Raw genomic sequence first — 27417 nt, 5'->3', positions numbered from 1 at the left:
AGGCTGAAATACAGCTGCCCAGACAGTTCACCTTTTTCATGAAGGATTTCGATTTACAAAAAGAGAAGTTATCTTTCCCTCAGGCTAACCACTTTCAGAAAAGAGAAAATTACTTCTGAGGAAAAAGTGATGTTTTAATACCACTGAAATGTGTCAGATTTCATATTACGATCATGGTCCACAAAAATGTATAAAGAAATCCCCTTGTATCCTGCCTGGAAACTCTCCAATCCTCCCAGTCCAGTCTCAATGACCTTGGCTAGTGCCAAATGCTGACGCTGAATCTGTTTTCCCTACAGAAGCGAAGCCTCCCTTTGGCTGATTAAAAATGTTCTAGAACCAAATAGGATTTGCTCCATGTTCCCTGGCACAGATGGCACCAGATTGCTCTTTTGGGCTGGGCTGGGCTGGGCAGGTATGACAGGCCACATCATCTCTCTGTGATGCCAGTACTTCCAACAGTGAGGTGATGGGACAGAGGCAGGGTGAATGAGTTGGCAGGCAGGGGTTAAGGGAGTGACAGGGAGAGTACCATGTTGCCCCCCACCACAACATTAAGCAGATGGAAAGGCACAGCTAAATGACTGTTGAGCAACTGTTGACTGATGTTGCCAACTCTCTCTCTCTCTGTTTCAAGTCAGTCCTTCTCAATCTGCAACAGTTACAGTTGAAGTCGTAAGTTTACATACAGTTAGGTTGGAGTCATTAAAACTGTTTTTTCAACCACTCCACAAATTTCTTGTTAATAAACTATAGTTTTGGCAAGTCGGTTAGAACATCTACTTTGTGCATGACATAAGTCATTTTTCCAACAATTGTTTACAGACATATTATTTCACTTATAATTCACTCTATCACAATTCCAGTGGGTCAGAAGTTTAGATACACTAAGTTGACTGTGCCTTTAAACAGCGTGGAAAAATCAAGAAAATTATGTCATGGCTTTAGAAGCTTCTGATAGACTAATTGACATCCTTTGTGTCAAATTGGAGGCGTACCTGTGGATGTATATCAAGGCCTACCTTCAAACTCAGTGCCTCTTTGCTTGACATCATGGGAAAATCTAAAGAAATCAGCCAAGACCTCAAAAAAGATTGTGGACCTCCACAAGTCTGGTTCATCCTTGGAATCAATTTCCAAACACCTGAAGGTACCACATTCATCTGTACAAACAATAGTACGCAAGTATAAACACCATGGGACCATGTAGCCGTCATACCGCTCAGGAAGGAGACGTATTCTGTCTCCTAGAGATGAACGTACTTTGGTGCAAAAAGTGAAAATCAATCCCAGAATAACAGCAAAGGACCTTGTGAACATGCTGTAGGAAACAGGTACAAAGGTATCTATATCCACAGTAAAACGAGTCCTATATCGACATAACCTAAAAGGTCGCTCAGCAAGGAAGAAGCCACTGCTCCAAAACCACCATAAAAAAGAGACTACGGTTTGCAGCTGCACATGGGGACAAAGATCATACTTTTTTGAGAAATGTCCTCTGGTCGGATGAAACAAAAATAGAACTGATTGGCCATAATGACCATCGTCATGTTTGGAGGAAAAAGGGTGAGACTTGCAAGCCGAAGAACACCATCCCAACCGTGAAGCATGGGGGTGGCAGCATAATGTTGTGGGGGTGCTTTGCTGCAGGAGGGACTGGTGCACTTCACAAAATAGATGGCATCATGAGAAAGTACAATTATGTGGATATATTGAAGCAACATCTCAAGACATCAGTCAGGAAGTTAAAGCTTAGTCGCAAATGGGTCTTCCAAATGGACAATGGCCCAAGCATACTTCCAAAATCGTGACAAAATGGCTTAAGGACAACAAAGTCAAGGTATTAGAGTGCCCATCACAAAGTCCTGACCTCAATCCTATAGAAGATTTGTGGGCAGAACTGAAAAAGCGTGTGAGAGCAAGGAGGCCTACAAACCTGACTCAGTTACACCAGCTCTGTCAGGAGGAATGGGCCAAAATTCACCCAACTTATTGTGGGAAGCTTGTGGAAGGCTACCCTAAAGGTTTGACCCAAGTTAAACAATTTAAAGGCAATGCTACCAAATACTAATTGAGTGTATGTTAACTTCTGACCCACTGGGAATGTGATGAAAGAAATAAAAGCTGAAATAAATCATTCTCTCTACTATTATTCTGACATTTCACATTCTTAAAATAAATTGGTGATCCTACTGACCTAAAACAGGGAATTTTTACTCTGATTAAAGGTCAGGAATTGTGAAAAACTGAGTTTAAATGTATTTGGCTAAGTTGTATGTGAACTTCCGACTTCAACTGTATCACTTAATCTCTCCATTTTGGTTGGCTTCTCTTATTGGCTTCTCTTATCTTCTCATTTTTGTTGGCTTCTCTTGTATGAACAATATACAACCTACAGTATGTCAGTATGACCCCTTCCATCCCCCCACCTCCACTCACCTGAACAGTGTATCATTAGAAGATGCCCTAACAGGGCTGTGGCAGTCATTGTGGCCCTCGGGGATGAAGCCCCTCTGTTTGCGGAAGCTCTGCACCCCTTTGACCACGATGGCCACCCCATCCCGCACCCTCTTCCTCAAGCTCATCCGCCAGCGGTCGGTGATGATGCTGATGAGGCCCACAGGGAAGCTGCTTGGTGGGGGCATGTCTGGGTTCCCCGCGGCAAGGCTGGGGAGGATCCAGATGTAGCCAGGCCCCAGCAGGCCGGCCTCTCCGGCCATACTGAACAGGTACTGGGCCTCTTCGTGGGAGCAGTATACCAGCAGTACCTGGGCATCGATCTGCTGCAGCAGGCGCCGTGCCCGGATGTCGTTCATGCCGTCGGCAGACATGTCGAAGGTCAGCACGTCCTGCAGTTCCCACATGAAGTAGCTGGTGTCAGTGAAGGTCTTGACATAGTCCACGTAGACCTCGTAGCCCGGGTACAGGCTGGTGATGACCACGAAGCTGTCCCAATTGTACTCCTCCATCACCTTGAACATGCCGTTTATCTGCTGCTCGATGGAGGAGCCCAGCTGGAGGAACGTGGAGCCGTCTCCCTGCAGAGAGACACAGACAGCAGAGTGAGCACAGATAACAGCCCTTAATGGATAGTTAATTTAAGCTCAATCAATTTGCTCAATTTATCTAACAAGCACAACTAAAACCTTCTAATGATCTAGTGCAATGACTTTGTTAATTCTACCGACTCAGAAACCCGGATCCGGGAGCACCCCCACCTCCCCCACCAGTAAAAAAGCTGAATAGCATAGCTAGCATAGCGTCACAATTAAATAGTAGCATCTAAATATCATTCAATCACAAGTCCAAGACACCAAATGAAAGATACAGATCTTGTGATTCAAGCCATCATCTCTGATTTATAAAATGTTTTACAGGGAAGACACAATATGTAAATCTATTAGCTAACCACGTTAGCAAAAATCACAATTTTTCTTTGTCCACCATTTTTTCTCAACACCAGTAGCTATCACCAATTCGGCCAAATAAAGATATTGATAGTCTGATAACATATTTATGGCATAGGATAGGTTTTGTTCGAAAAATGTGCATATTTCAGGTATAAATCATAGTTTACAATTGCACCCACCATCACAACTCGACTAGACAAAATACAGAGAGCAACGTGTATTACCTAATTACTAATCATAAAACATTTCTTAAAAATACACAGCGTACACTAATTGAAAGACACAGATCCTGTGAATCCAGACAATATTTCAGATTTTCTAAGTGTCTTACAGCGAAAACACAATAAATCGTTATATTACCATAGCACATGTGCAAACATTACCCAAGCATTGATTCACGGCAAAAAGAGCGATAGCATTATCACCACCAAAATGAATTAATTTTTTCACTAACTTTCTCAGAATTCTTCAGATGACACTCCTGTAACATCATATTACAACATACATATAGAGTTTGTTCGAAAATGTGCATATTTAGCCACCAAAATTGTGGTTAGACAATGAGAAAAGTAGCCAAGCTGGTCAGAAAATGTCGGGCGCCATATTAGACAGTGATCTAGTCTTATACATAAATACTCAACTTGACAAAAAAATACAGGGTGGACAGTGATTGATAGACAATTTAATTCTTAATGCAATCGATGAATTACATTTTTTAAATTATCCTTACTTTTCAATACAGGTTGCGCCAAGCGAAGCTACACCAAACAAAATGGCGGCATAAGCGTTTAACATTTTTCGACAGAAACACGATTTATCATCATAAATAGTTCTTACTATGAGCTGTTCTTCCATCAGAATCTTGGGCAATGAATCCTTTCTCCGGTCTAATCGTCTTTTGGTCGAAAGATGTCCTCTTGTCCCGTCGAAATGGCCACTAACGTTCACCATGCACTCGAAAAGTGCCCAGCTCCTCGAAGTGCGTCACACAGAAATGCCATAAAATCGCCCTAAACGGATATAAATTGCTATAAAACGGTTCAAATTAACTACCTCATGATGTTTTTAACACCTATAACGAGTAAAACATGACCGGAGAAATATTACTGGCTAAACAACAGCTTGGAAGGAGGCAAGTCCGATGTCCATCGTGCGTCAGGCGCAGAGACGAAAAGAAATGTACTTCCGGTCTTTGGTGTTTTACACAGGCCCCGATTGCGCAATCGACTCCATTCAAAGCGTCACCACGTACTGACATCCAGAGGAAGACGTAGGCAGTGTTTGTTTCTCCATAGCATTAACAGGGACCTTACAACTAACCTGGGAACAGGGGCCAAGATTTCTGAAATCTCACTCCCTGTCATGAAAAGTGCTGTAGAAGGAGTTCTGTTTCACTCAGAGACAAAATTCCAACGGCTATAGAAACTAGAGAGTGTTTTCTATCCAATAATAATAATAATATGCATATTGTACGAGCAAGAATTGAGTAGGAAGCCGTTTAATCTGGAGACCGATTTATGCTAAGTCGAAACAGCACCCCCTATATTCGCAATAAGTTTTTAATAGCCTGCTTAGTGGCAATTATATGATTGTGTTTTATGTAATTCAGCCAGTCATATGTAAAAAATAAAATAATAATCAAGAAATGACAGTAGAATCTTGAGGGTAGCTTGACAGTGTGTCTGTATGCTCCGTCCACACCGTCCAGCTCCTGACCACCAGCCAGCCCACCCAGAAGTGGTGTGTAGTCTCTGGGCTGAGAGGCAGTCCTCTACAGTAAGTGATTCTGTTTGGTGTTACTCTCCCTGTAGCCCAGGCACCATTCATCACTTTAACCCATGTGTCTCCCACTTGCCATGGCAACATTGGCCCTCATATATACTTGGCACTATCATTGAGCTCACTGTCGTCGTCGGAATGAGACCAAAGCGCAGCGTGGAACATGTTCATAATTTAATGTTCACAAAAACACTCAAACAAAATGACAAACGCCGAAAATTAAAGCGCACAGTTCTGTCAGGGAAATAACACCCCACATAACCCAAACCGAAAATGACAACTTATATATTATCCCCAATCAGAGACAACAATAGACAGCTGCCTCTGATTGGGAACCACACACGGCAAAACAACAAAGAAATAGAAAACATAGATTTTCCCACCCGAGTCACACCCTGACCTAACCAAACATAGAGAATAAATAAGGATCTCTAAGGTCAGGGCGTGACAGTCACTGAGCCCCTGTTTTCTCTTTTTATCTCTCACTTTTCTCAAGATGTCTCTCCTCTTTGACCTTGGAGAGAGGAGTATAAAAATGCTGTGTTGTGTTTACTAAAGTGATCCAGGAATTTTGAGGAAGATCAGAGCTGTTTCTTGTCTGTGTGTGTGTTTGTAAGAGCGTTTGTCTTGTTTAAAACTTCTTGTCAATAGGGGGGTGCTGTTCCACTTTGGAAAAAATCATGCCCAAATTAAACTGCCTCGTACTCTATTCTAGATCATACAATATGCATATTATTATTACTATTGGATAGAAAACACTCTCAAGTTTCTAAAACTGTTTGAATTATATCTGTGAGTAAAACAGAACTAATTTTGCAGCAAACTTCCATACAGGAAGTGAAAAATCTGAAAACGATGCTCTGTTCCAGGGCCTGCCTATTCAATTGCCTTATATTTATCGATATGCATGCACTTCATACGTCTTCCACTAGATGTCAACAGGCAGTGGAAGGTGGAATGGGGTGTCTAGCTTGATCTGAGGCCGAACAAGAGCTTTTGGAGTGACAGGTCTGGAAATTTCTTTGTCTTCTCTGGCGCGTGAAGTACGTCGACATTGTCTTCTGATAAGCATTCGGTATACACGGCGGATATCTCCGGCTCTGATTTTATTTGATACATGTGATAATAACATCATAAAGTAGTTTTTTTCAACCGAGTTTTATCAGTTTATTCAACATTTATTGGGACTTTTGGAATTTTCCGTTCTTTGCGTCAAGAGAAGATGGGCATGTTCGCGCCACATGGCTAGCTAAAGTTGCTAATTCGACAGGAGAAAAGGACATTCTAAAACCAAACAACGATTTATTCTGGACCAAGGACTCCTTGTACAAGATTCTGATGGAAGCTCAGCAAAAGTAAGAACAATTTATGATGTTATTTCGTATTTCTGTGGAAAATGTTTTTTCTATTCTCCGCCGTTTTGGCGGGCGCTGTCTCGCAATAACGCAAGCTGTTTGTTATGGTAAAGTTATTTTTAAAAATCTAGCACGGCGGTTGCATTAAGAACCAGTGTATCTTTCATTTGCTGTACAACATGTATTTTTTAGTAAAGTTTATGATGAGTTCTTTGGTCAGATTAGGTGAGTGTCCAAAATAGCTCCTGACATTCTGGGGAAATGTTGCTACATTTTCACAATGTATAACCACGATTTGCAGCTCTAAATATGTAAATTTTCGAACAAAACATAAGTGTATTGTATGACCTGATGTTATAAGACTGTCATCTGATGAAGTTGTTCAAGGTTAATGATTAATTTTATATCTTTTGCTGGTTTTTGCGAATGCTATCTATGCGGTGAATAAATGCATTTGTGTGTTTGGCTATTGTGGTAAGCTAATATAATGCTATATTGTGTTTTTGCTGTAAAACACTTAAAAAATCGGAAATATTGGCTGGATTCACAAGATGTTTATCTTTCATTTGCTGTACACCATGTATTTTTCCTAAATGTTTCATGATGAGTATTTAGGTATTTCACGTTGCTCTCTGTAATTATTCTGGCTGCTTTGGTGATATTTTTGATGGTAGCTGCAATGTAAAACTATGATTTATACCTCAAATATGCACATTTTCGAACAAAACATAAATTTATTGCATAACATGTTATAAGACTGTCATCTGATGAAGTTGTTTCTTGGTTAGTGACTAATTATATCTCTATTTGGTCGGTTTTGTGATAGCTACCTATGCGGTAGAAACATGGTGAAAATATGCGGTTGAGTCTTTGGCTATTGTGGTTAGCTAATAGAAATACATATTGTGTTTTCGCTGTAAAACATTTTAAAAATCGGAAATGATGGCTGGATTCACAAGATGTTTATCTTTCATTTGCTGTATTGGACTTCATATGCTGTATTGCTACTCAGCTTTTTTGACAAGGAAGATTCCGGATCCGGGATGAATATTAAGTAAAGGGTTTAGGTATGTTCAGGGAACAGAATAATATATGTTTTTTTTCCATCAATCTTGTTGAAATATTCATATCCGTAATGGTCTTGGCATAAACATGTTTCTGCAACCTGGGAAGGCTATGGGCTGACACAGGGCAGGGTTTAATTTTTGTGTTTCTTACTAGAAAATAACAGAATCCATCATTGTTTTTAAAACTGCTTATGACCCATACAGTACATTTTCGTGTTGGATGCCATTGATATGTCTTGACTCTAAGAGAATTTAATGATTGTTTATTGGTTTTGAATTAAGCACACTGCTCATAGAAATCATTGCACCATAATTGCTTTGTAAAACCAACAGCATCGTAAATCATGTGCAACCCCAGTGAATTGTAATGATAAACAAAGTGTAATAAAAAGTTACATCAATTACAGAGATTTTACTGTTTCACTGGTTGCATATCTGGGTTGATCATTAAGACTTTCACTTTTTAAATTACATTGTATAAATGGCAACTTTATAATAAATAAAAAGCGTATAATATTCTTTATCACCCCAAATAAATCTATAAAGTAGATTGGATGATAATATGTTTTACTTTTGCCCCTCCTAAGTGAGAATGATTTTGGTAAAGCTCAGTTTCTTGATACTATGCCATTTACACATACAGTTCCTTCAGAAAGTGTTCACACTGTTTGACTTTTTCCACATTTTGTTGTGTTAGAGCCTGAATTTAAAATGGATTAAATTGAGTTTCTTTGGTCACTGATCTATAAACAATACCCCATAATGTCAAAGTGGAATTATGTTTTTTGAAATGTTTACAAATGAATAAAAAAATGAAAGTTGAAATGTCTTGAGACAAATATTCAACCCCTTTGTTATGGCAAGCCTAAATAAGTTCAGGAGTAAAAAGTCACATAAAAAGTTTCATGGATTCACTTTGTGTGCAATAATAGTGTTTAACATGATTTTTGAATGACTACCTCATCTCTGTACCCCACACATACAATTATCCTTCAGGTTCCTCAGTCGAGCAGTGAATTTCAAACACAGATTCAACCACAAAGACCAGGGAGGTTTTCCAATGCCTCGCAAAGAAGGGCACCTATTGGTAAATGGGTAAAGGAGGGGGAGGAGGAGGATTATTTAAGATACTGTTTGAAGAGGTAGGGTTTCAGATGTTTTTGGAAGATGGGCAGGGACTCAGGGGTAGCTGGTTCCCCCATTGGGGTGCCAGGACAGAGAAGAGCTTGGACTGGGCAGGGGTGGGAGGGCCAAGCGACCTGAGGTGGCAGAACGGAGTGCTCAGGTTGGGGTGTAGGGTTTGAGCATAGCCTGAAGGTAGGGAGGGGCACTTCCCTTTGCTGCTCCGTAGGTAAGCACCATGGTCTTGTAGTGGATGAAAGTTTCAACTGCGTGAGGTAGGGTCGTACTCTACGGATGTTGTAGACCTGCAGGAGTGAGTCGCTGCTTTGATGTTTGCAGAGAACGACAGGGTGTTGTCCAGGGTCACACCAAGGTTTGTTGCGTTCTGGGAGGGCAACACTAGAGTTGTCAACCATGATGGAGAGGTCTTTGAGCAGGCAGGCCTTCCCCGGAAGGAAGAGCAGCTCCGTCTTGTCGAGGTTAAGCTTGAGGTAGTGGACCGACATCCACGTTCAGCTATCTGCCAGGCACGCAGAGATGCGTGTCGCCACCTGGGTGTCAGAAGGGGGGCAGGAGAAAAATAGTTGAGTGTTATCCGCATAGCAATGATAGGAGAGACCATGTGATGATATGATGGAGCCGAGTGACTTGGTGTATATGGTGTATAGATAGAAGAGGAGAGCGCCTAGAACCGAGCCCTAGGGGACACCAGTAGTGAGAGTAAGTTATGCAGACAGATCCTCTCTACGTCACCTGGTAGGAGCAGCCTGCCAGGAAGGATGCAATCCAAGAATATGCAGAGCTTGATACGCCCAGCACAGAGAAAGAGGAGAGGAGGATCTGATGGTTCACGGTGTCAAAGACAACGTATAGATCTAGGAGGATGAGAACAGAGGGCACAGAGTCAGCTTTGGCAGTGCGGAGAGTCTCCGTGACACAGAGAAGAGCAGTCTCGGTTGAGGGACCCATCTTGAAGCCTGACTGGTTAGGGTCTAGAAGATCATTTTGATAGAGATAACGAGAAAGTTGATCAGAGACAGCACTCTCAAGTGTTTTGGAAAGAAAAGAAGGAAGGATAGAAAAACATTTACAGAGTTTAACTTCTTGACGCACGGATCCCTTTAGCGGGATCATTTTCGTAAACAACCGCTGATTTGCAGAGCGCCAAATTAAAAAAAATACAAAAAATATTTATAATCATGAAATCACAAGTGAAATATACCAAAACACAGCTTAGCTTGTTGTTAATCCACCTCTCGTGTCAGATTTTGAAAATATGCTTTACAGCGAAAGCAATCCAAGCGTTTGTGAGTTTATCAATCACTAGATAAACAGTAAGAACAGCTAGCCGCAAATTAGCTTGGTCATGAAAGTCAGAAAAGCAATAAAATTAATCGCTTACCTTTGATGATCTTCGGATGTTTGCATTCACAAGACTCCCAGTTACACAATAAATCTTATCTTTGTTCGATAAAGATTAGTTTTATAACCAAAAACCGCCATTTGGTTTGCGCGTTATGTTCAGAAAACCACAGGCTCGTTCCGGTCCTGTAGGGCAGACGAAAATTCCAGAAAGTATCCGTAATGTTCGTGGAAACATGTCAAACGTTTTTTATAATCAATCCTCAGGTTGCTTTTAACATACATAATCGATAATATTTCAACCGGATGGTAAACTATTCAATACTACAGAGAAAGAAAATGTCAAGTTACAACTCTCGGGCGCATGAACTAATCAAAGGACACCTGACGCATTTTGAAAAATCGCGCTCATTTCATAAAAGCTTGAAACTATGTCTAAAGCCTGGTCACAGCCTGAGGAAGCCATTGGAAAAGGAATCTGGTTGATACCCCTTTAAATGGATGAGGTGCAGGCAATGGAACAGGGATTTTTCCAAATAAAAGGCACTTCCGGGTTGGATTTCCTCAGGTTTTCACCTGCAAAATCAGTTCTGTTATACTCACAGACAATATTTTGACAGTTTTGGAAACTTTATGAGTGTTTTCTATCCTAATCTGTCAATTATATGCATATTCTAGCATCTGGGCATGAGAAATAGTCAGTTTACCTTGGGAACGTTATTTTTCCAAAAATAGTGCCCCCTAGCTGAAAGAGGTTAATGGCTGTGATAGGAAAAATATTTCAGCATTAGTCATTTTAGTTACTCCACAATACTAACCTAATTGACAGAGTGAAAAAAGTAAGCCTTTACATAATAAAAATATTCCAAAACATGCATATTGTTTGCAACAAGGCACTGAAATAATACTTTAAGAAAATGTGGCAAAGCAATTAACTTTTGTCCTGAATACAAAGTGTTATGTTTGGGGCAAATCCAATATAACACATTACTGAGTACCACTCTCCATATTTTCAAGCATAGTGGTGGCTGCATCATGTTGTGGGTATGCTTGAAATAGTTAAGGACTAGGGAGTTTTTCAGGATAAAAAGAAGCTGAATGGAGCTAAGCACAGGCAAAATCCTAGAGGAAGACATGGTGCAGTCTGCTTTCCACCAGACACTGGGAGATTAATTCACCTTTCAGCAGGACAATAACCTTACACTTAAGGCCAAAAATACACTGGAGTTGCTAACCAAGAAGGTAGTGAATGTTCCTGAGTGTCCGAGTTACAGTTTTTACTTAAATCTACTTGAACATTTATGACAAGACCTGAAAATGGTTGTCTAGCAATGATCAACCACCAACTTGACAGAGCTTGAAGAATTTTGAAAAGAATAATGGAAAATGTTGCACAGTCCAGGTGTGGAACACTTTTAGAGACTTACCCAGAAAGACTCGCTGTCAAAGGTGATTCTAACATACTTATCTAATCAAGATATATATATATATATATATATATTTTTTTTTTGTGTGTGTAGATTGTTGACAAAAAACTGACAGTTAAATCCATTTTAATCCCACTTTGTAACACAACAAAATATGGAAAAAAGTCATGAGGTGTGAATACTTTCTGAAGGCACTGTGTGCCATTTTTCAAATCAAATCAAATCCAATTTTATTTGTCACATACACATGATTAGCAGATGTTAATGCAAGTGTAGCAAAATGCTTGTGCTTCTAGTTCCGACAATGCAGTAATAACCAACGAGTAATCTAACCTAACAATTCCACAACTACTACCTTATACACACAAGTGTAAAGGGATAAAGAATATGTACATAAAGATATATGAATGAGTGATGGCACAGAACGGCATAGGCAAGATGCAGTTGATAGTATAGAGTACAGTATATACATATGAGATGAGTAATGTAGGGTATGTAAACATAAAAGTGGCATAGTTTAAAGTGGCTAGTGATACATGTATTGCATAAAGATGGCAAGATGCAGTAGATGATATAGAGTACAGTATATACATACACATATGAGATGAGTAATGTAGGGTATGTAAACATTATATTAAGTGGCATTGTTTAAAGTGGCTAGTGATACATTTTTGATCAATTTCCATCCATTTCCATTATTAAAGTGAGCTGGAGTTGAGTCTGTTGAGTCTGTTGAGTATGTTGGCAGCAGCCACTCAATGTTAGTGGTGGCTGTTTAACAGTCTGATGGCCTTGAGATAGAAGCTGTCTCCTTGTTGTCCTTCAGAGAAGTCTAAAGTAGGTTAGAACCATCTGTGTGTCTCCTGATACAGACTTCATACTGGTCTATTCCTCTGAGTGTCTCCACTGACCGTTCTCATTGCTCTGAATATCACATCCTCTCTGTTTCTCTTTCAATTAGTAACATTGAAGATTTAGCAATTCGTGTTCTACCCTTTTCCATATACAAAATACCTCCTCCTATATTACCTTGGATGTACTGTAGATGTGATGCAGTTGAAGGGACAATAAAGCATCTTGCAACATTTGCTTAGCAAGAGCAAGGGTGTTATTCAGGTTAGTAAAGGAGCAGGTTGCGAATATCACATAAATCTACAATGTTCTAACTCCTCTCAGTGTCCCGCAGCAAATCTGTTTAAGTTGCTGCCTTCTTTCTGTGGGTGCAGCCTTTTCATCACTTGTATGGCATGAGTATTCATCTGGCAGAGTGTAAAATCAATTTGCTCCAGAGCATGTGTGTGTGTGTGTGGGTGTATGTGCCTGTGTGTAGTATGTGTACACGATCACACTGTGACTCTCAGCCAAAAACACCCTAAGGTTCAAACTGTACTGTTACTGTAGTCCAAATGAGCCCTGAGCATGGACAGCGGACAGCCATAGGCTCAGCTACAGCCGTACCCGGCATGCTAAAGCTCTTTTTATTTATTTAACTAGGCAAGTCAGTTAAGAACAAATTTCTTATTTTCAATGACAGCCTACCCCGGACAACACTTTGCCAATTGTGCACCGCCCTATGACACTCCCAATCACAGCCAGTTGTGATACAGCCTGGAATCAAACCAGGGTCTGTAGTGACTGATATACAGTGCCTTAGACTGCTGCGCCACTCGGGAGCTCTTAACCATGATGCATCAGGACACAACCCATATCTGATGATACATTCTGTTGGACATGGACAATACTGTCCAAATCACATGGCTTGGGGGATTTAAGAACAGGGCTCCGGGCAGCCGAGCGGAAATGGAGGAAAACTCGCCTCCCTGCGGACCTGGCATCCTTTCACTCCCTCCTCTCTACATTTTCCTCTTCCGTCTCTGCTGCTAAAGCCACTTTCTACCACTCTAAATTCCAAGCATCTGCCTCTAACCCTAGGAAGCTCTTTGCCACCTTCTCCTCCCTCTTGAATCCTCCTCCCCCCCCCCCTCCTCCCTCTCTGCAGACGACTTCGTCAACCATTTCGAAAAGAAGGTCGACGACATCCGATCCTCGTTTGCTAAGTCAAACGACACCGCTGGTTCTGCTCACACTGCCCTACCCTGTGCTCTGACCTCTTTCTCCCCTCTCTCTCCAGATGAAATCTCGCGTCTTGTGACGGCCGGCCGCCCAACAACCTGCCCGCTTGACCCTATCCCCTCCTCTCTTCTCCAGACCATTTCCGGAGACCTTCTCCCTTACCTCACTTCGCTCATCAACTCATCCTTGACCGCTGGCTACGTCCCTTCCGTCTTCAAGAGAGCGAGAGTTGCACCCCGTCTGAAAAAACCTACACTCGATCCCTCCGATGTCAACAACTACAGACCAGTATCCCTTCTTTCTTTTCTCTCCAAAACTCTTGAACGTGCCGTCCTTGGCCAGCTCTCCTGCTATCTCTCTCAGAATGACCTTCTTGATCCAAATCAGTCAGGTTTCAAGACTAGTCACTCAACTGAGACTGCTCTTCTCTGTATCACGGAGGCGCTCCGCACTGCTAAAGCTAACTCTCTCTCCTCTGCTCTCATCCTTCTAGACCTATCGGCTGCCTTCGATACTGTGAACCATCAGATCCTCCTCTCCACCCTCTCCGAGTTGGGCATCTCCGGCGCGGCCCACGCTTGGATTGCGTCCTACCTGACAGGTCGCTCCTACCAGGTGGCGTGGCGAGAATCTGTCTCCTCACCACGCGCTCTCACCACTGGTGTCCCCCAGGGCTCTGTTCTAGGCCCTCTCCTATTCTCGCTATACACCAAGTCACTTGGCTCTGTCATAACCTCACATGGTCTCTCCTATCATTGCTATGCAGACGACACACAATTAATCTTCTCCTTTCCCCCTTCTGATGACCAGGTGGCGAATCGCATCTCTGCATGTCTGGCAGACATATCAGTGTGGATGACGGATCACCACCTCAAGCTGAACCTCGGCAAGACGGAGCTGCTCTTCCTCCCGGGGAAGGACTGCCCGTTCCATGATCTCGCCATCACGGTTGACAACTCCATTGTGTCCCCCTCCCAGAGCGCTAAGAACCTTGGCGTGATCCTGGACAACACCCTGTCGTTCTCAACTAACATCAAGGCGGTGGCCCGTTCCTGTAGGTTCATGCTCTACAACATCCGCAGAGTACGACCCTGCCTCACACAGGAAGCGGCGCAGGTCCTAATCCAGGCACTTGTCATCTCCCGTCTGGATTACTGCAACTCGCTGTTGGCTGGGCTCCCTGCCTGTGCCATTAAACCCCTACAACTCATCCAGAATGCCACAGCCCGTCTGGTGTTCAACCTTCCCAAGTTCTCTCACGTCACCCCGCTACTCCGCTCTCTCCACTGGCTTCCAGTTGAAGCTCGCATCCGCTACAAGACCATGGTGCTTGCCTACGGAGCTGTGAGGGGAACGGCACCTCAGTACCTTCAGGCTCTGATCAGGCCCTACACCCAAACAAGGGCACTGCGTTCATCCACCTCTGGCCTGCTCGCCTCCCTACCACTGAGGAAGTACAGTTCCCGCTCAGCCCAGTCAAAACTGTTCGCTGCTCTGGCACCCCAATGGTGGAACAAACTCCCTCACGACGCCAGGACAGCGGAGTCAATCACCACCTTCCGGAGACACCTGAAACCCCACCTCTTCAAGGAATACCTAGGATAGGATAAAGCAATCCTTCTGCCCCCCCCCCCCCTTAAAATATTTAGATGCACTATTGTAAAGTGGCTGTTCCACTGGATGTCATAAGGTGAATGCACCAATTTGTAAGTCGCTCTGGATAAGAGCGTCTGCTAAATGACTTAAATGTAAAAAATGTAAATGTAAATGTAAGAGAATCTGGTTGGAAACAGGTGTCCATTACCAATACTATGTTCTCCTATAGGTGTAGGGCCAGATGTTTGTTTCTTTATGTTGATGGTGATTAGTATATGGTGTTGTTGTTTCCATGAAAGGGTTGTGACTATAGACTGACGTCCCATTGTGCCTCTGTACTGTAAGTGTGTACATTTCATAAAGAAGACTAAAAGGCATCTAGTTAACAGCTTAGCTTCAACTGGCACTGTAAGAAGTGATTCTGAGATAACTGGCTTTAAAGTTCCATCCCCTTCTTGGTTTGAATGGTGTCAGCAAATTTTTTTATAGCATTCTTTTGAACTGAACACCATGAATTGGGGTATTTAGAGTACTATCTGCAGAAATCCAGATAGAACCTTAGTCCCAAGCTGTGGAGTCTGGTCAGTGGTCAGTTGTCTTCTGTAATCTGCTTACAAACAACAAGATAGAGTGATGTGTCTTTATATACTGTAACAAAAACACATATCTCATGTCTTCTCCCTAATTCTATGTTTTATATTAGCCAACTGGCTCTTTGCTTGAGTGCTTTGTGGGTAACAGACTAGCAGCTGAATGCTTTACAAAGGGGTTGAATCGGGATCATATCAAATCAAATGTTATTTGTTACATACACATGGTTAGCAGATGTTAATGCGAGTGTAGCGAAATGCTTGTGCTTCTAGTTCTGACCATGCAGTGATATCTAACAAGTAATCTAACCTAACAATTTCACAACAACTACCTTATACACACAAGTGTAAAGGAATGAATAAGAATATGTACATAAAAATATATGAAAGAGTGATGGCCGAACGGCATAGGCAAGATGCAGTAGATGGTATAGAGTACAGTATATACATATGAGATGAGTAATGTAGGGTATGTAAACATTATATTAAGTGGCATTGTTTAAAGTGGCCAGTGATACATTTATTACATACATTTGTCCATTAATAAAGTGGCTAGAGTTGAGTCTGCATGTTGGCAGCAGCCACTCAATGTTAGTGATGGCTGTTCAACAGTCTGATGGCCTTGAGATAGAAGCTGTTTTTCAGTCTCTCGGTCCCCGCTTTGATGCACCTGTACTGACCTCGTCTTCTGGATGATAGCGGGGTGAACAGGCAGTGGCTCGGGTGGTTGTTGTCCTTGATGATCTTTATGGCCTTCCTGTGACATCGGGTGGTGTAGGTGTCCTGGAGGGCAGGTAGTTTTCCCCCGGTGATGCGTTGTGCAGACCTCACTACCCTCTGGAGAGCCTTACGGTTGTGGGCGGAGCAGTTGCCATTCCAGGCGGTGATACAGCCCGACAGGATGCTCTTGATTGTGCATCTGTAGAAGTTTGTGAGTGCTTTTGGTGACAAGCCGAATTTCTTCAGCCTCCTGAGGTTCTTCACAACGCTGTCTGTGTGGGTGGACCATTTCAGCTTGTCCGTGATGTGTACGCCGAGGAACTTAAAACTTTCCACCCCCTCCACTACTGTCCCGTCGATGTGGATAGGGGGCTGCTCCCTCTGCTGTTTCCTGAAGTCCACGATCATCTCATTTGTTTTAATGACATTGAGTGTGAGGTTATTTTCCTAACACCACACTCTGAGGGCCCTCACCTCCTCCCTGTAGGCCTTCTCGTCGCTGTTGGTAATCAAGCCTACCACTGTAGTGTCGTCTGCAAACTTGATGATTGAGTTGGAGGCGTGCATGGCCACGCAGTCATGGGTAAACAGAGAGTACAGGAGAGGGCTGAGAACGGACCCTTGTGGGGCCCAGGTGTTGAGGATCAGCGGGGTGGAGATGTTGTTACCTATCCTCACCACCTGGGGGTGGCCCGTCAGGAAGTCCAGGACCCAGTTGCACAGGGTGGGGTCGAGACCCAGGGTCTCGAGCTTAATGACGAGTTTGGAGGGTACTATGGTGTTAAATACTGAGCTGTAGTCGATGAACAGCATTCTTACATAGGTATTCCTCTTGTCCAGATGGGTTAGGGCAGTGTGCAGTGTGATTGCAATTGCATCGTCTTTGAACCTATTGGGGCGGTAAGCAAATTGGAGTGGGTCTAGGGTGTCAGGTAGGGTGGAGGTGATATGGTCCTTGACTAGTCTCTCAAAGCACTTCATGATGACGGAAGTGAGTGCTACAGGGCGGTAGTTATTTAGATCAGTTACCTTAGCTTTCTTGGGAATAGGAACAGTGGTGGCCCTCTTGAAGCATGTGGGAACAGCAGACTGGGATAAGGATTGATTGAATGTGTCCATAAACACACCAGCCAGCTGGTCTGCGCATGCTCTGAGGACATGGCTTGGGATGCCGTCTGGGCCTGCAGCCTTGCGAGGGTTAACACGTTTAAATGTTTTATTCACGTTGGCTGCAGTGAAGAAGAGCCCGCAGGTTTTGGTAGTGGGCCGTGTCAGTGGCACTGTATTGTCCTCAAAACGAGCAAAGAAGTTGTTTAGTTTGTCTGGGAGCAAGACATCGTGGTCTGCGACGGGGCTGTTTTTTCTTTTGTAGTCCGTGATTGACTGTAGACCCTGCCACATACCTCTCATGTCTGAGCCGTTGAATTGCGACTCCACTTTGTCTCTATACTGATTCTTAGCTTGTTTGATTGCCTTGTGGAGGGAATAGCTACACTGTTTGTATTCGGTCATGTTTCCGGTCACCTTGCCATGATTAAAAGCAGTGGTTTGCGCTTTCAGTTTTGCGCGAATGCTGCCATCAATCCATGGTTTCTGGTTGGGGAATGTTTTGGGTACAACATGGGTACAACATCAGCGATGCACTTGCTAATAAACTCGCTCACCGAATCAGCGTATTCATCAATGTTGTTGTTCAACGCACTGCGGAACATATCCCAGTCCACGTGATCGAAGCAATCTTGAAGCGTGGAATCCAATTGGTCGGACCAGCGTTGAACAGACCTGAGCATGGGTGCTTCCTGTTTTAGTTTCTGTCTGTAGGCTGGGAGCAACAAAATGGAGTCGTGGTCAGCTTATCCGAAAGGAGGGCGAGGGAGGGCCTTATATGCGTTGCGGAAGTTAGAATAACAATGATCCAGGGTTTTGCCAGCCCAGGTCGCGCAATCGATATGCTGATAGAATTTAGGGAGCCTTGTTTTCAGATTAGCCAGATTAGCCTACATTAGCCTACAATCCCCAGCTACAATAAATGCAGCCTCAGGATATGTGGTTTCCAGTTTACATAGAGTCAAATGAAGTTTGTTCAGGGCCGTTGATGTGTCTGCTTGGGGGGGAATATATGCGGCTGTGATTATAATCGAAGAGAATTCTCTTGGTAGATAATGCGGTCGGCATTTGATTGTGAGGAATTCTAAGTCAGGTGAACAAAAGGACTTGAGTTCCCGTATGTTGTTATGATCACACCATGTCTCGTTAATCATAAGGCATACACCCCCACCCTTCTTACCAGAGAGATGCTTGTTTCTGTCGGAGCGATGCGCGAAGAAACCAGGTGGCTGTACCGACTCCGATAGCGTGTCTCGAGTGAGCCATGTTTCCGTGAAACAAAGAAAGCTACAGTCTGATTTCTCTCTGGAAGGCAACCCTGGATTTCGTCTACCATGTTATCAAGAGACTGGACATTGGCGAGTAGTATGCTCGGGAGTGGTGTGCGATGTGCCCATCTACGGAGCCTGACCAGAAGACCGCTCCGTCTGCGGCGCCGTTGTTTTGGGTCGTCGGCTGGGATCCGATCCATTGTCCTGGGTGGTGGGCCAAACAGAGGATCCGCTTCGGGAAAGTCGTATTCCTGGTCGTAATGTTGGTGAGTTGACGTTGCTCTTATATCCAATAGTTTCTCCCGAATGTATGTAATAAAACCTAAGATTTCCTGGGTAACAATGTAAGAAATAACATATATTTTCAGAATACAATGCTCTCTGCACACAAAGTTTAGGCTACTGATTTAAAAAAAAATCTGTACCAATAGTGGGCATTTGAAGGACTCACAGAAACAAAGAGCTGTCGCTAATTATTGATGGAGATGGAATGGTTTAAAAAAAACAAAGGAAAAGAAACGAGGCTTTTCAATAAAACACAAAGTTGCAACTGCAAGGACACCTTGAGATATTAGAGCAGGGGGTCTGTACTGTTTTGTAAATGATTCAGAAGTTGCAAAATAAATCTGAGGAAGGGAGGCCGGCAGCGAGTAGCCCTTCCAGAAGTGCCGGTGGAGAGAAAGACGCCGACGTGGTCTCCCTTGTTCTCGCTCTTGTTCTCTCTTTCTCTATTCTTCCTCCTTTAGTGCAAGAGGAGCACATGGCAACCTGCTCTCTCTCTCCCTCTCTCTCTTTCTCTGTCTCTCTCTCTCTCTCCCCCTCCCCCCTCTCTCTCTTTCCCTCTCTCTCTTTCCCTCTCTCTCTCTCCGATGGTGAGTGACTTCTGGACATGGATCTTTGCTGCGGCATATGTCCGCCTGCAACTCCCAGCGTGATGCGCCCTGGCACTGTCGTCATGTGCTCGTCCTATGTGCTGACGTCACAGGGACCCTGCGCAGGGCCGAGGAACAGACGTACACCGCCGTAGTCATTTGTCCTTCCTCACAACGATAGAGGAGATCTAAATGCAGTAACACATAGCACTGAATTACAATCATATTGTACGTTTGAGTGTTATTATATCAATTTTGAATGCATTTATATTACATTGTAAGACTAAAGTGAGCACAAATTCATTAGTCTGTCTGAATTGTATTGTACTCTGTAATTCTCATGCTAAATTATCTAGTATTATATGCCTTTGACTTGCAGAAAAACAGGAAAAAAAAACATATATTAGGTGATTTTCTTATGTATTCATGCATCCCTACTGAGATTGCAGATTCCCATACAGTTCCTCTGAATACCATCCTAGCCTATTTAGCCCTGTCTAGACAGTTCGTACTGTATCTGTGTCACTGGCCCCAGGATGCAAAGCAACGAGGTAGAGAGGGACACAAGTAGGTTTAGGATGGGAAGAAAGGAAGGGAGAAAAAGGTTGCTCTACTTTAGGGATGGGCCTCAGGCTCCCCTTCCTGCTTTGAGAAACGAGGTCTGCTGCTGCTGCTGCTCACCCTGCTTCCCATGCCTCTCCGGACCACTGAAACAAAGAGACTCTGGACCCAATCCTAACTTAAGATACATTTAAACGTATGCATAAATTATGCGTTAATGTCAATGGGAGATCTAAGATGTAATAAAAAAATGTGGGTTGCATCCATAAATCTCAAATTAGGATTCGGTCCCCAATGATAGGTGTGTGAAGCGAGACGGCTGGACAGACACAGTCTGAAGGTTGTCTTGTCTACCTGGGACTACTACTCATGTCTCCGTCTATTGGGCTTTGCTGCAAGTGTGTTGTGGTTAAACATTTGATACATGACTGTACCCTGCTATTCCCCTTGTGAATCATGTTAACACATGGCTTAGTCAAAAATCACATGTAATATAGTACATATAAAATCACAATTTGGGTACCGTTGTTTGTATCACAGGAGGTTGGTGACACCTTCTTTGGGGAGGACGGGCTTGTGGCAATGGCTGGAGTGTAATGGTTGGAATGGTATCAAATACACCAAACACATGGTTTCCTGTCACGCCTGCCCCCGCTCCCTCTCTCTGGTGCTCGAGGGCGCCAGGCAGCCCATCCTTACGCACACCTGTCACCATCATTACGTGCGTCTTCTCAATATTGGAATCACCCGGACTCCATTACTTTGTTGATTTCCCCTCTATATCTGTCTGCTCTACAGTTTGTTCCATGTGTCAGCATTGATGTTGTTTTGTTTTCCCCTGTCAAGACGCTGTCCTTGTTTGTTTCTTGTCTATTATCCATTACATTTTCACTCCCTGTACTTGCTTCTCGTCTCTCAGCGTCGGTCCTTACAGTTTCCATGTGTATGATGCCGTCCTACCCTCAGCAGCATCCACTGGTTTGTAAGTACATTTCCCCAGTATGCATGTGATTCTGTGTTTGTCCTACAGATGTAGGATCTTAATTTGATCACCCTGTTGGTGCAGGAAATGTCTTGTATAGCAGGAAATGCAAACGTGTAGTGTATTCAATGTTTAAGAATTGTTCTAAAGTTTGTAATTACCGCTTAAAAATTTCAGACTTGATTTGCCCTAACAAAAAATGTATCTACCCCTACAAAAATGTCCATTAATTATAATCCACACAATAATAATAATTTCCTGTTGCTGCAGGATTGTTTTCCAGCTGTGAGAAACTGGTCAAATGAAGATCCTACATGTGTTTCATCCTGAGAAGGAAGAGGAGGATAAAAGCAATGAAGCATCTCTACCGTCATGTCGTACATAGCAGCCACCAGTCACCCCTGGTTGTAAATCCCCAGTGGGAATGAATGCACCAAAGCCCCCCCTGCATTTTAACATTACAGGCATGCGTGTTAGCCATGATTGATTGGCAATGGTGAAGCAGATTTAATTTAAATTCCATCAGAAGGTGATATATGGCTGCATGCCTCACAGTTAGATTAGAATCCTCTGTTAAGGAAGCTCTCTCTCTGTTCGATGACTGCAGACAGACTACAGACAGACAACAGACAAGCACAGTTGGGTTTGTCTGAATTTGTCTTGTAAAACCCTGTTTGTCCTCACCCACATACATTCCATTGATTGGATTCTTTGTGTCTGCTAGGCTATTGATTATCCAGTGATTGTTTTAACTTTTTCTAATTGCGAGAGAAAAAGGGAAAAATAGGTTTCTAATGGGTTATTGTAATTTAGCTAATCAGCATGCTAATTGAGCAAAATCTCCTCAGGATAGGAATCTGTTCTCGGTTAATTTTCGCCTTCCTCTTAGAGCGAGATCAAACTCCAGGCTTTCTCAGAGACAACATTTTAAGTGATTGAGTTGGCTTGTCGGCCAGCTTGGACGGCGTCCCACTAATCAATCAATGGTGAGCAATCGCTCAGCTTCATTTAAAAACTAATTTAAAGGTATCTTTAAGGTTCACACAAGTGGCTGCATCTGAAGTGGTGACATTTAAGTGCCATCACATTTTAAATGAAGTGCCTAAGCACACAAATACATTTTGTGAGCGTTTATTTCCATATTCTGTAAATTAACTCACTTTTCCATAGGATTGTATCTTTGAACATTTAAATCACTCTGTTTGGTACTGGCACACATCGTGTAAGTAGCATTTAGACCAGCCCAAGCCTGGATTTAAGTCCATGGTCCCACCAACAGTTAGTTAATTCTATGTAACACTAATTGTGACAGTGCAGACAGTTTAGTGGACTTAAGCCATAGGACGGATGACATCACTGCACAAGGCTGCACTAGCTGCAAACTACCTTTGTTTCCTGTGGAAAGGTGCCATTCATGTTCAGGCTCAGGGACACGAAACAGATGTGCTGATGGACATCACATCCCGCCATACTTGTCCCTGCTCTGGCAGGGGCTGTTGGTGGCCTTGGTTTTTAAGAAGATAGAGCTCTTCTAATCAGTCTGAGCCCGTGAGTGCCACCATGCCGTGGGCAAGGCTCTATGCCAGCCTCTAATGAGGTCTGTGCCACTTCAGTTTCTCTCTCTGCCATCAACTCTGGATCCAACAACATTAAGTGTTCTCTGCTCTGCATATAAGCCTTGTGTTTTGTATCGTACTATTGTTTTTTACATTGTTATTGCATGATCTAACATTCGTATAACTGATTATAAGCCAAGTCACATGGTCCATGTGTCATTACGAACTAGCTTTCACAGTATTGTACATACAGTTGAAGTCGGAAGTTTGCATACAACTTAGCCAAATACATTTAAACTCGGGTTTTCACAATTCCTGACATTAAATCCTAGCAAAAATTCCCTGTCTTAGGTCAGTTAGGATCACCACTTTATTTTAAGAATGTAAAATGTCAGAATAATAGTAGAGAGAATGATTTATTTCAGCTTTTATTTCTTTCATCACATTCCCAGTGGGACAGAAGTTTACATACACTCAGTTAGTATTTGGTAGCATTTCCTTTAAATTGTTTAACTTGGGTCAAATGTTTTGGGTAGCCTTCCACAAGCTTCCCACAATAAGTTGGGTGAATATTGACCCATTCCTCCTGACAGAGCTGATATAACTGAGTCAGGTTTGTAGGCCTCCTTGCTCGCACACACTTTTTCAGTTCTGCCCACAAATCTTCTATAGGATTGAGGTCAGGGCTTTGTGATGGCCACTCCAATACCTTGACTTTGTTGTCCTTAAGCCATTTTGCCACAACTTTGGAAGTATGCTTGGGGTCATTGTCCATTTGGAAGAACCGTTTGCGACCAAGCTTTAACTTCCTGACTGATGTCTTGAGATGTTGCTTCAATATATCCACATAATTTTCCAAACCGTAGTCTGGCTTTTTTATGGAGGTTTTGGAGCAGTGGCTTCTGCCTTGCTGAGCGGCCTTTCAGGTTATGTTGATATAGGACTCGTTTTACTGTGGATATAGATACCTGTTTCCTCCAGCATCTTCACAAGGTCCTTTGCTGTTGTTCTGTGATTGATTTTCACTTTTCGCACCAACGTACGTTCCTCTCTAGGAGACAGAACGCGTCTCCTTCCTGAGCGGTATGATGGCTGCGTGGTCCCATGGTGTTTATACTTGGGTACAATTGTTTGTACAGATGAACGTGGTACCTGCAGGCGTTTGGAAATTGCTCCCAAGGATGAACCAGACTTGTGGAGGTCTTGGCTGATTTCTTTTGATTTTGCCATGATGTCAAGCAAAGAGGCACTGAATTTGAAGGTAGACCTTGAAATACATCCACAGGTACACCTCCTATTGATTCAAATTATGTCAATTAGCCTATCAGAAGCTTCTAAAGCCATGACATAATTTTCTGGAACTTTTCAAGCTGTTTAAAGGCACAGTCAACTTAGTGTATCTAAACTTCTGACCCACTGGAATTGTGATACAGTGAATTATGTGAAATAATCTGTCTGTAAACAATTGTTGGAAAAATTACTTGTGTCATGCACAGAGTAGATGTCCTAACCAACTTGACAAAACTATAGTTTGTTAACAAGAAATTTGTGGAGTGGATGAAAAACTAGTTTTAATGACTCCAACCTAACTGTACGTAAACTTCCGACTTCAACTGTAGTACACATAGTAATTACCACACACTCTCAATTAAACTGCTGCCAACCTTTAGATAATTGCATTTTTCCTATTTTATTTATGTTGGATTTTATCATGAATGATTAGCTGTTGTGTTCCCCAACTTGGCGTAATTAAATGTGTAAATGACCTGCTGGAGGTATTAGCTAGCCAGTGACACCCCTTTTATTGCCCATAAGAAGCAATGCCCATGCCCTGATTGCTCAACATGTTTCCTTGAATTAATGTGGCTATTTGACAAGGGAGCAGTCCAGTAATGTGTGGACTGGAATAAGGAAATTCCAATTACAACGACAGCTGTTGGGAGACGAGGTTGCTGGATGTAACAAAGCACAGTGTCTAATACACCATCCTATGGCCAGTCTGTTGGGCCCTATATTGATTACTGTTTTGTTGATGGACCCCGGGTTACTTCTAACAAATACACCTTCCCTCTCAATCATCTCGGCCAAACACAAAGTAACGATTGAATCAATGAATCAATTTTTTGTTCAGGAAAATGTATTTAAATTCAATATAGTTGGAATGCATCCATTTTAACCAGCTCTCTATTGAACCGCAACCCCATGAGGATTTGTATGAAGGTGAATGCATAATCAAGGTACTGTGAGTCCATGGCCCTGGCCGTCTCCTGTTGTGGAGGAACACGTTTCTCACGTTTATTAGGAAAATCTCACAAACATGAGGGAGAGAAAATCATATTTGAGCTGTGGATTAACTGATGGAAATCGAGGGTGGCGGCCAGACCTCATATTTTCCGCTACTCAGTTCCCTGTGTGCCGCATACTCAAACAGCCAGCTACCGGAGCTGAAATTACTAGAATTGATTAGACATTACAATGCGGCAGTATTCTCTTCTTGCTCTGACCGGCCGAGGTCAGGCATTCTGCTTTATCACCCTCCATTTCCCCCGCTGAATAAACGCTTTGTTTATGGTCGGTGGATTGGCGAGCTATGCCCCACCAGTCCTCTGTATCCTCAGCCCACATCAATTTGCATAGAACCAATAAAGATGTGATGCTCATAACGTGCATTCTCTGTCTCTGTGAGTTGTATTGTGATGCTGATAACGTGCATTCTCTGTCTCTGTGAGTTGTATTGTGATGCTGATAACGTGCATTCTCTGTCTCTGTGAGTTGTATTGTGATGCTGATAACGTGCATTCTCTGTCTCTGTGAGTTGTATTGTGATGCTGATAACGTGCATTCTCTGTCTCTGTGAGTTGTATTGTGATGCTGATAACGTGCATTCTCTGTCTCTGTGAGTTGTATTGTGATGCTGATAACGTGCATTCTCTGTCTCTGTGAGTTGTATTGTGATGCTGATAACGTGCATTCTCTGTCTCTGTGAGTTGTATTGTGATGCTGATAACGTGCATTCTCTGTCTCTGTGAGTTGTATTGTGATGCTGATAACGTGCATTCTCTGTCTCTGTGAGTTGTATTATGATGCTGATAACGTGCATTCTCTGTCTCTGTGAGTTGTATTATGATGCTGATAACGTGCATTCTCTGTCTCTGTGAGTAGTATTGTGATGCTGATAACGTGCATTCTCTGTCTCTGTGAGTTGTATTATGATGCTGATAACGTGCATTCTCTGTCTCTGTGAGTTGTATTATGATGCTGATAACGTGCATTCTCTGTCTCTGTGAGTTGTATTATGATGCTGATAACGTGCATTCTCTGTCTCTGTGAGTAGTATTGTGATGCTGATAACGTGCATTCTCTGTCTCTGTGAGTTGTATTATGATGCTGATAACGTGCATTCTCTGTCTCTGTGAGTTGTATTATGATGCTGATAACGTGCATTCTCTGTCTCTGTGAGTTGTATTATGATGCTGATAACGTGCATTCTCTGTCTCTGTGAGTAGTATTGTGATGCTCATAACGTGCATTCTCTGTCTCTGTGAGTTGTATTATGATGCTGATAACGTGCATTCTCTGTCTCTGTGAGTAGTATTGTGATGCTGATAACGTGCATTCTCTGTCTCTGTGAGTTGTATTATGATGCTGATAACGTGCATTCTCTGTCTCTGTGAGTAGTATTGTGATGCTGATAACGTGCATTCTCTGTCTCTGTGAGTAGTATTGTGATGCTGATAATGTGCATTCTCTGTCTCTGTGAGTAGTATTGTGATGCTCATAACGTGCATTCTCTGTCTCCGTCAGTAGTATTGTGATTCTCTGCAAAACGCAGAGCTGTGTTTGTCCTATGGGAAGATTGATGGTGATATAGTTAGAGAATACTACCATTTCAGTCTAATTAAAGTTTCTCTCTGTGGCTGAGCCCTTTGTGTAACGCTCTGGGAGAGGGATCATTGCTCCTAAACCTATGAGGCTTTACTCTAAAAGCAATTTAACGGCAGTCTAATCTGTATCACAAACATCCCTCTGACAATTTACTGGTGCCAAACTCCAGTGCATGATGCCGGGTAATACAACATTTCAAATCATTGCATAACTCTATTAACATGAGGGGTCCAACTGTAAACTGTAAATTTGTTCCCAGCAAATAAAAAATAGATTTCTCTAGTTTAACATCTTTGTGTCTGGTGGGAGCAGAAGTTTAGAAATAGAACAAGGATGAAGTGGTAGAGGCTAACAGGTTTTGATTTTGACCTTCATATTTTAATGAGTGTATTAGATGCAGTATTTGGACATCCCTCTGCTACCTGGTTTAACACCGTATCTTGTTGTTTCAGTCTTTCTGGCCTAGGACCACCAGATACAAAAAACCCACAGTGTCTGTATGGGCAGCATTAACATTCAGTGAGTTTATAATCATGTGCTGTAAGTCACCTGGAAATGGAAATGTGTGTCTGCTAATGTTCATTATGACTCTGATAATCACCAGACTGATGATGGTTGGCCTGTGTGTGTGTGGTGGAGCGCTTTCAAGATCTGAGTGCTTTGCTCACCTTGGGGGACCTGT

General features: G+C 42.8%; 1 protein-coding gene across 2 annotated transcripts in view; it reads right to left on the bottom strand.

The window, feature by feature from the left end:
- The window catches only part of LOC129833247 (glutamate receptor ionotropic, NMDA 2C-like), a 91824-nt gene that overhangs the window by 31720 nt on the left and 32687 nt on the right, over window positions 1–27417 (bottom strand). For both annotated transcript variants that reach the window (XM_055897690.1, XM_055897691.1), the window contains exon 3: window positions 2440–3038. In XM_055897690.1, coding sequence (XP_055753665.1) covers window positions 2440–3038 — 599 coding nt within the window. The remainder of the gene's footprint in view (window positions 1–2439; window positions 3039–27417) is intronic.

Source organism: Salvelinus fontinalis, chromosome 34, assembly GCF_029448725.1.
Source record: "Salvelinus fontinalis isolate EN_2023a chromosome 34, ASM2944872v1, whole genome shotgun sequence".
Lineage (NCBI taxonomy): Eukaryota > Metazoa > Chordata > Actinopteri > Salmoniformes > Salmonidae > Salvelinus > Salvelinus fontinalis.
This window is presented reverse-complemented; position numbering and strand designations above follow the sequence as displayed.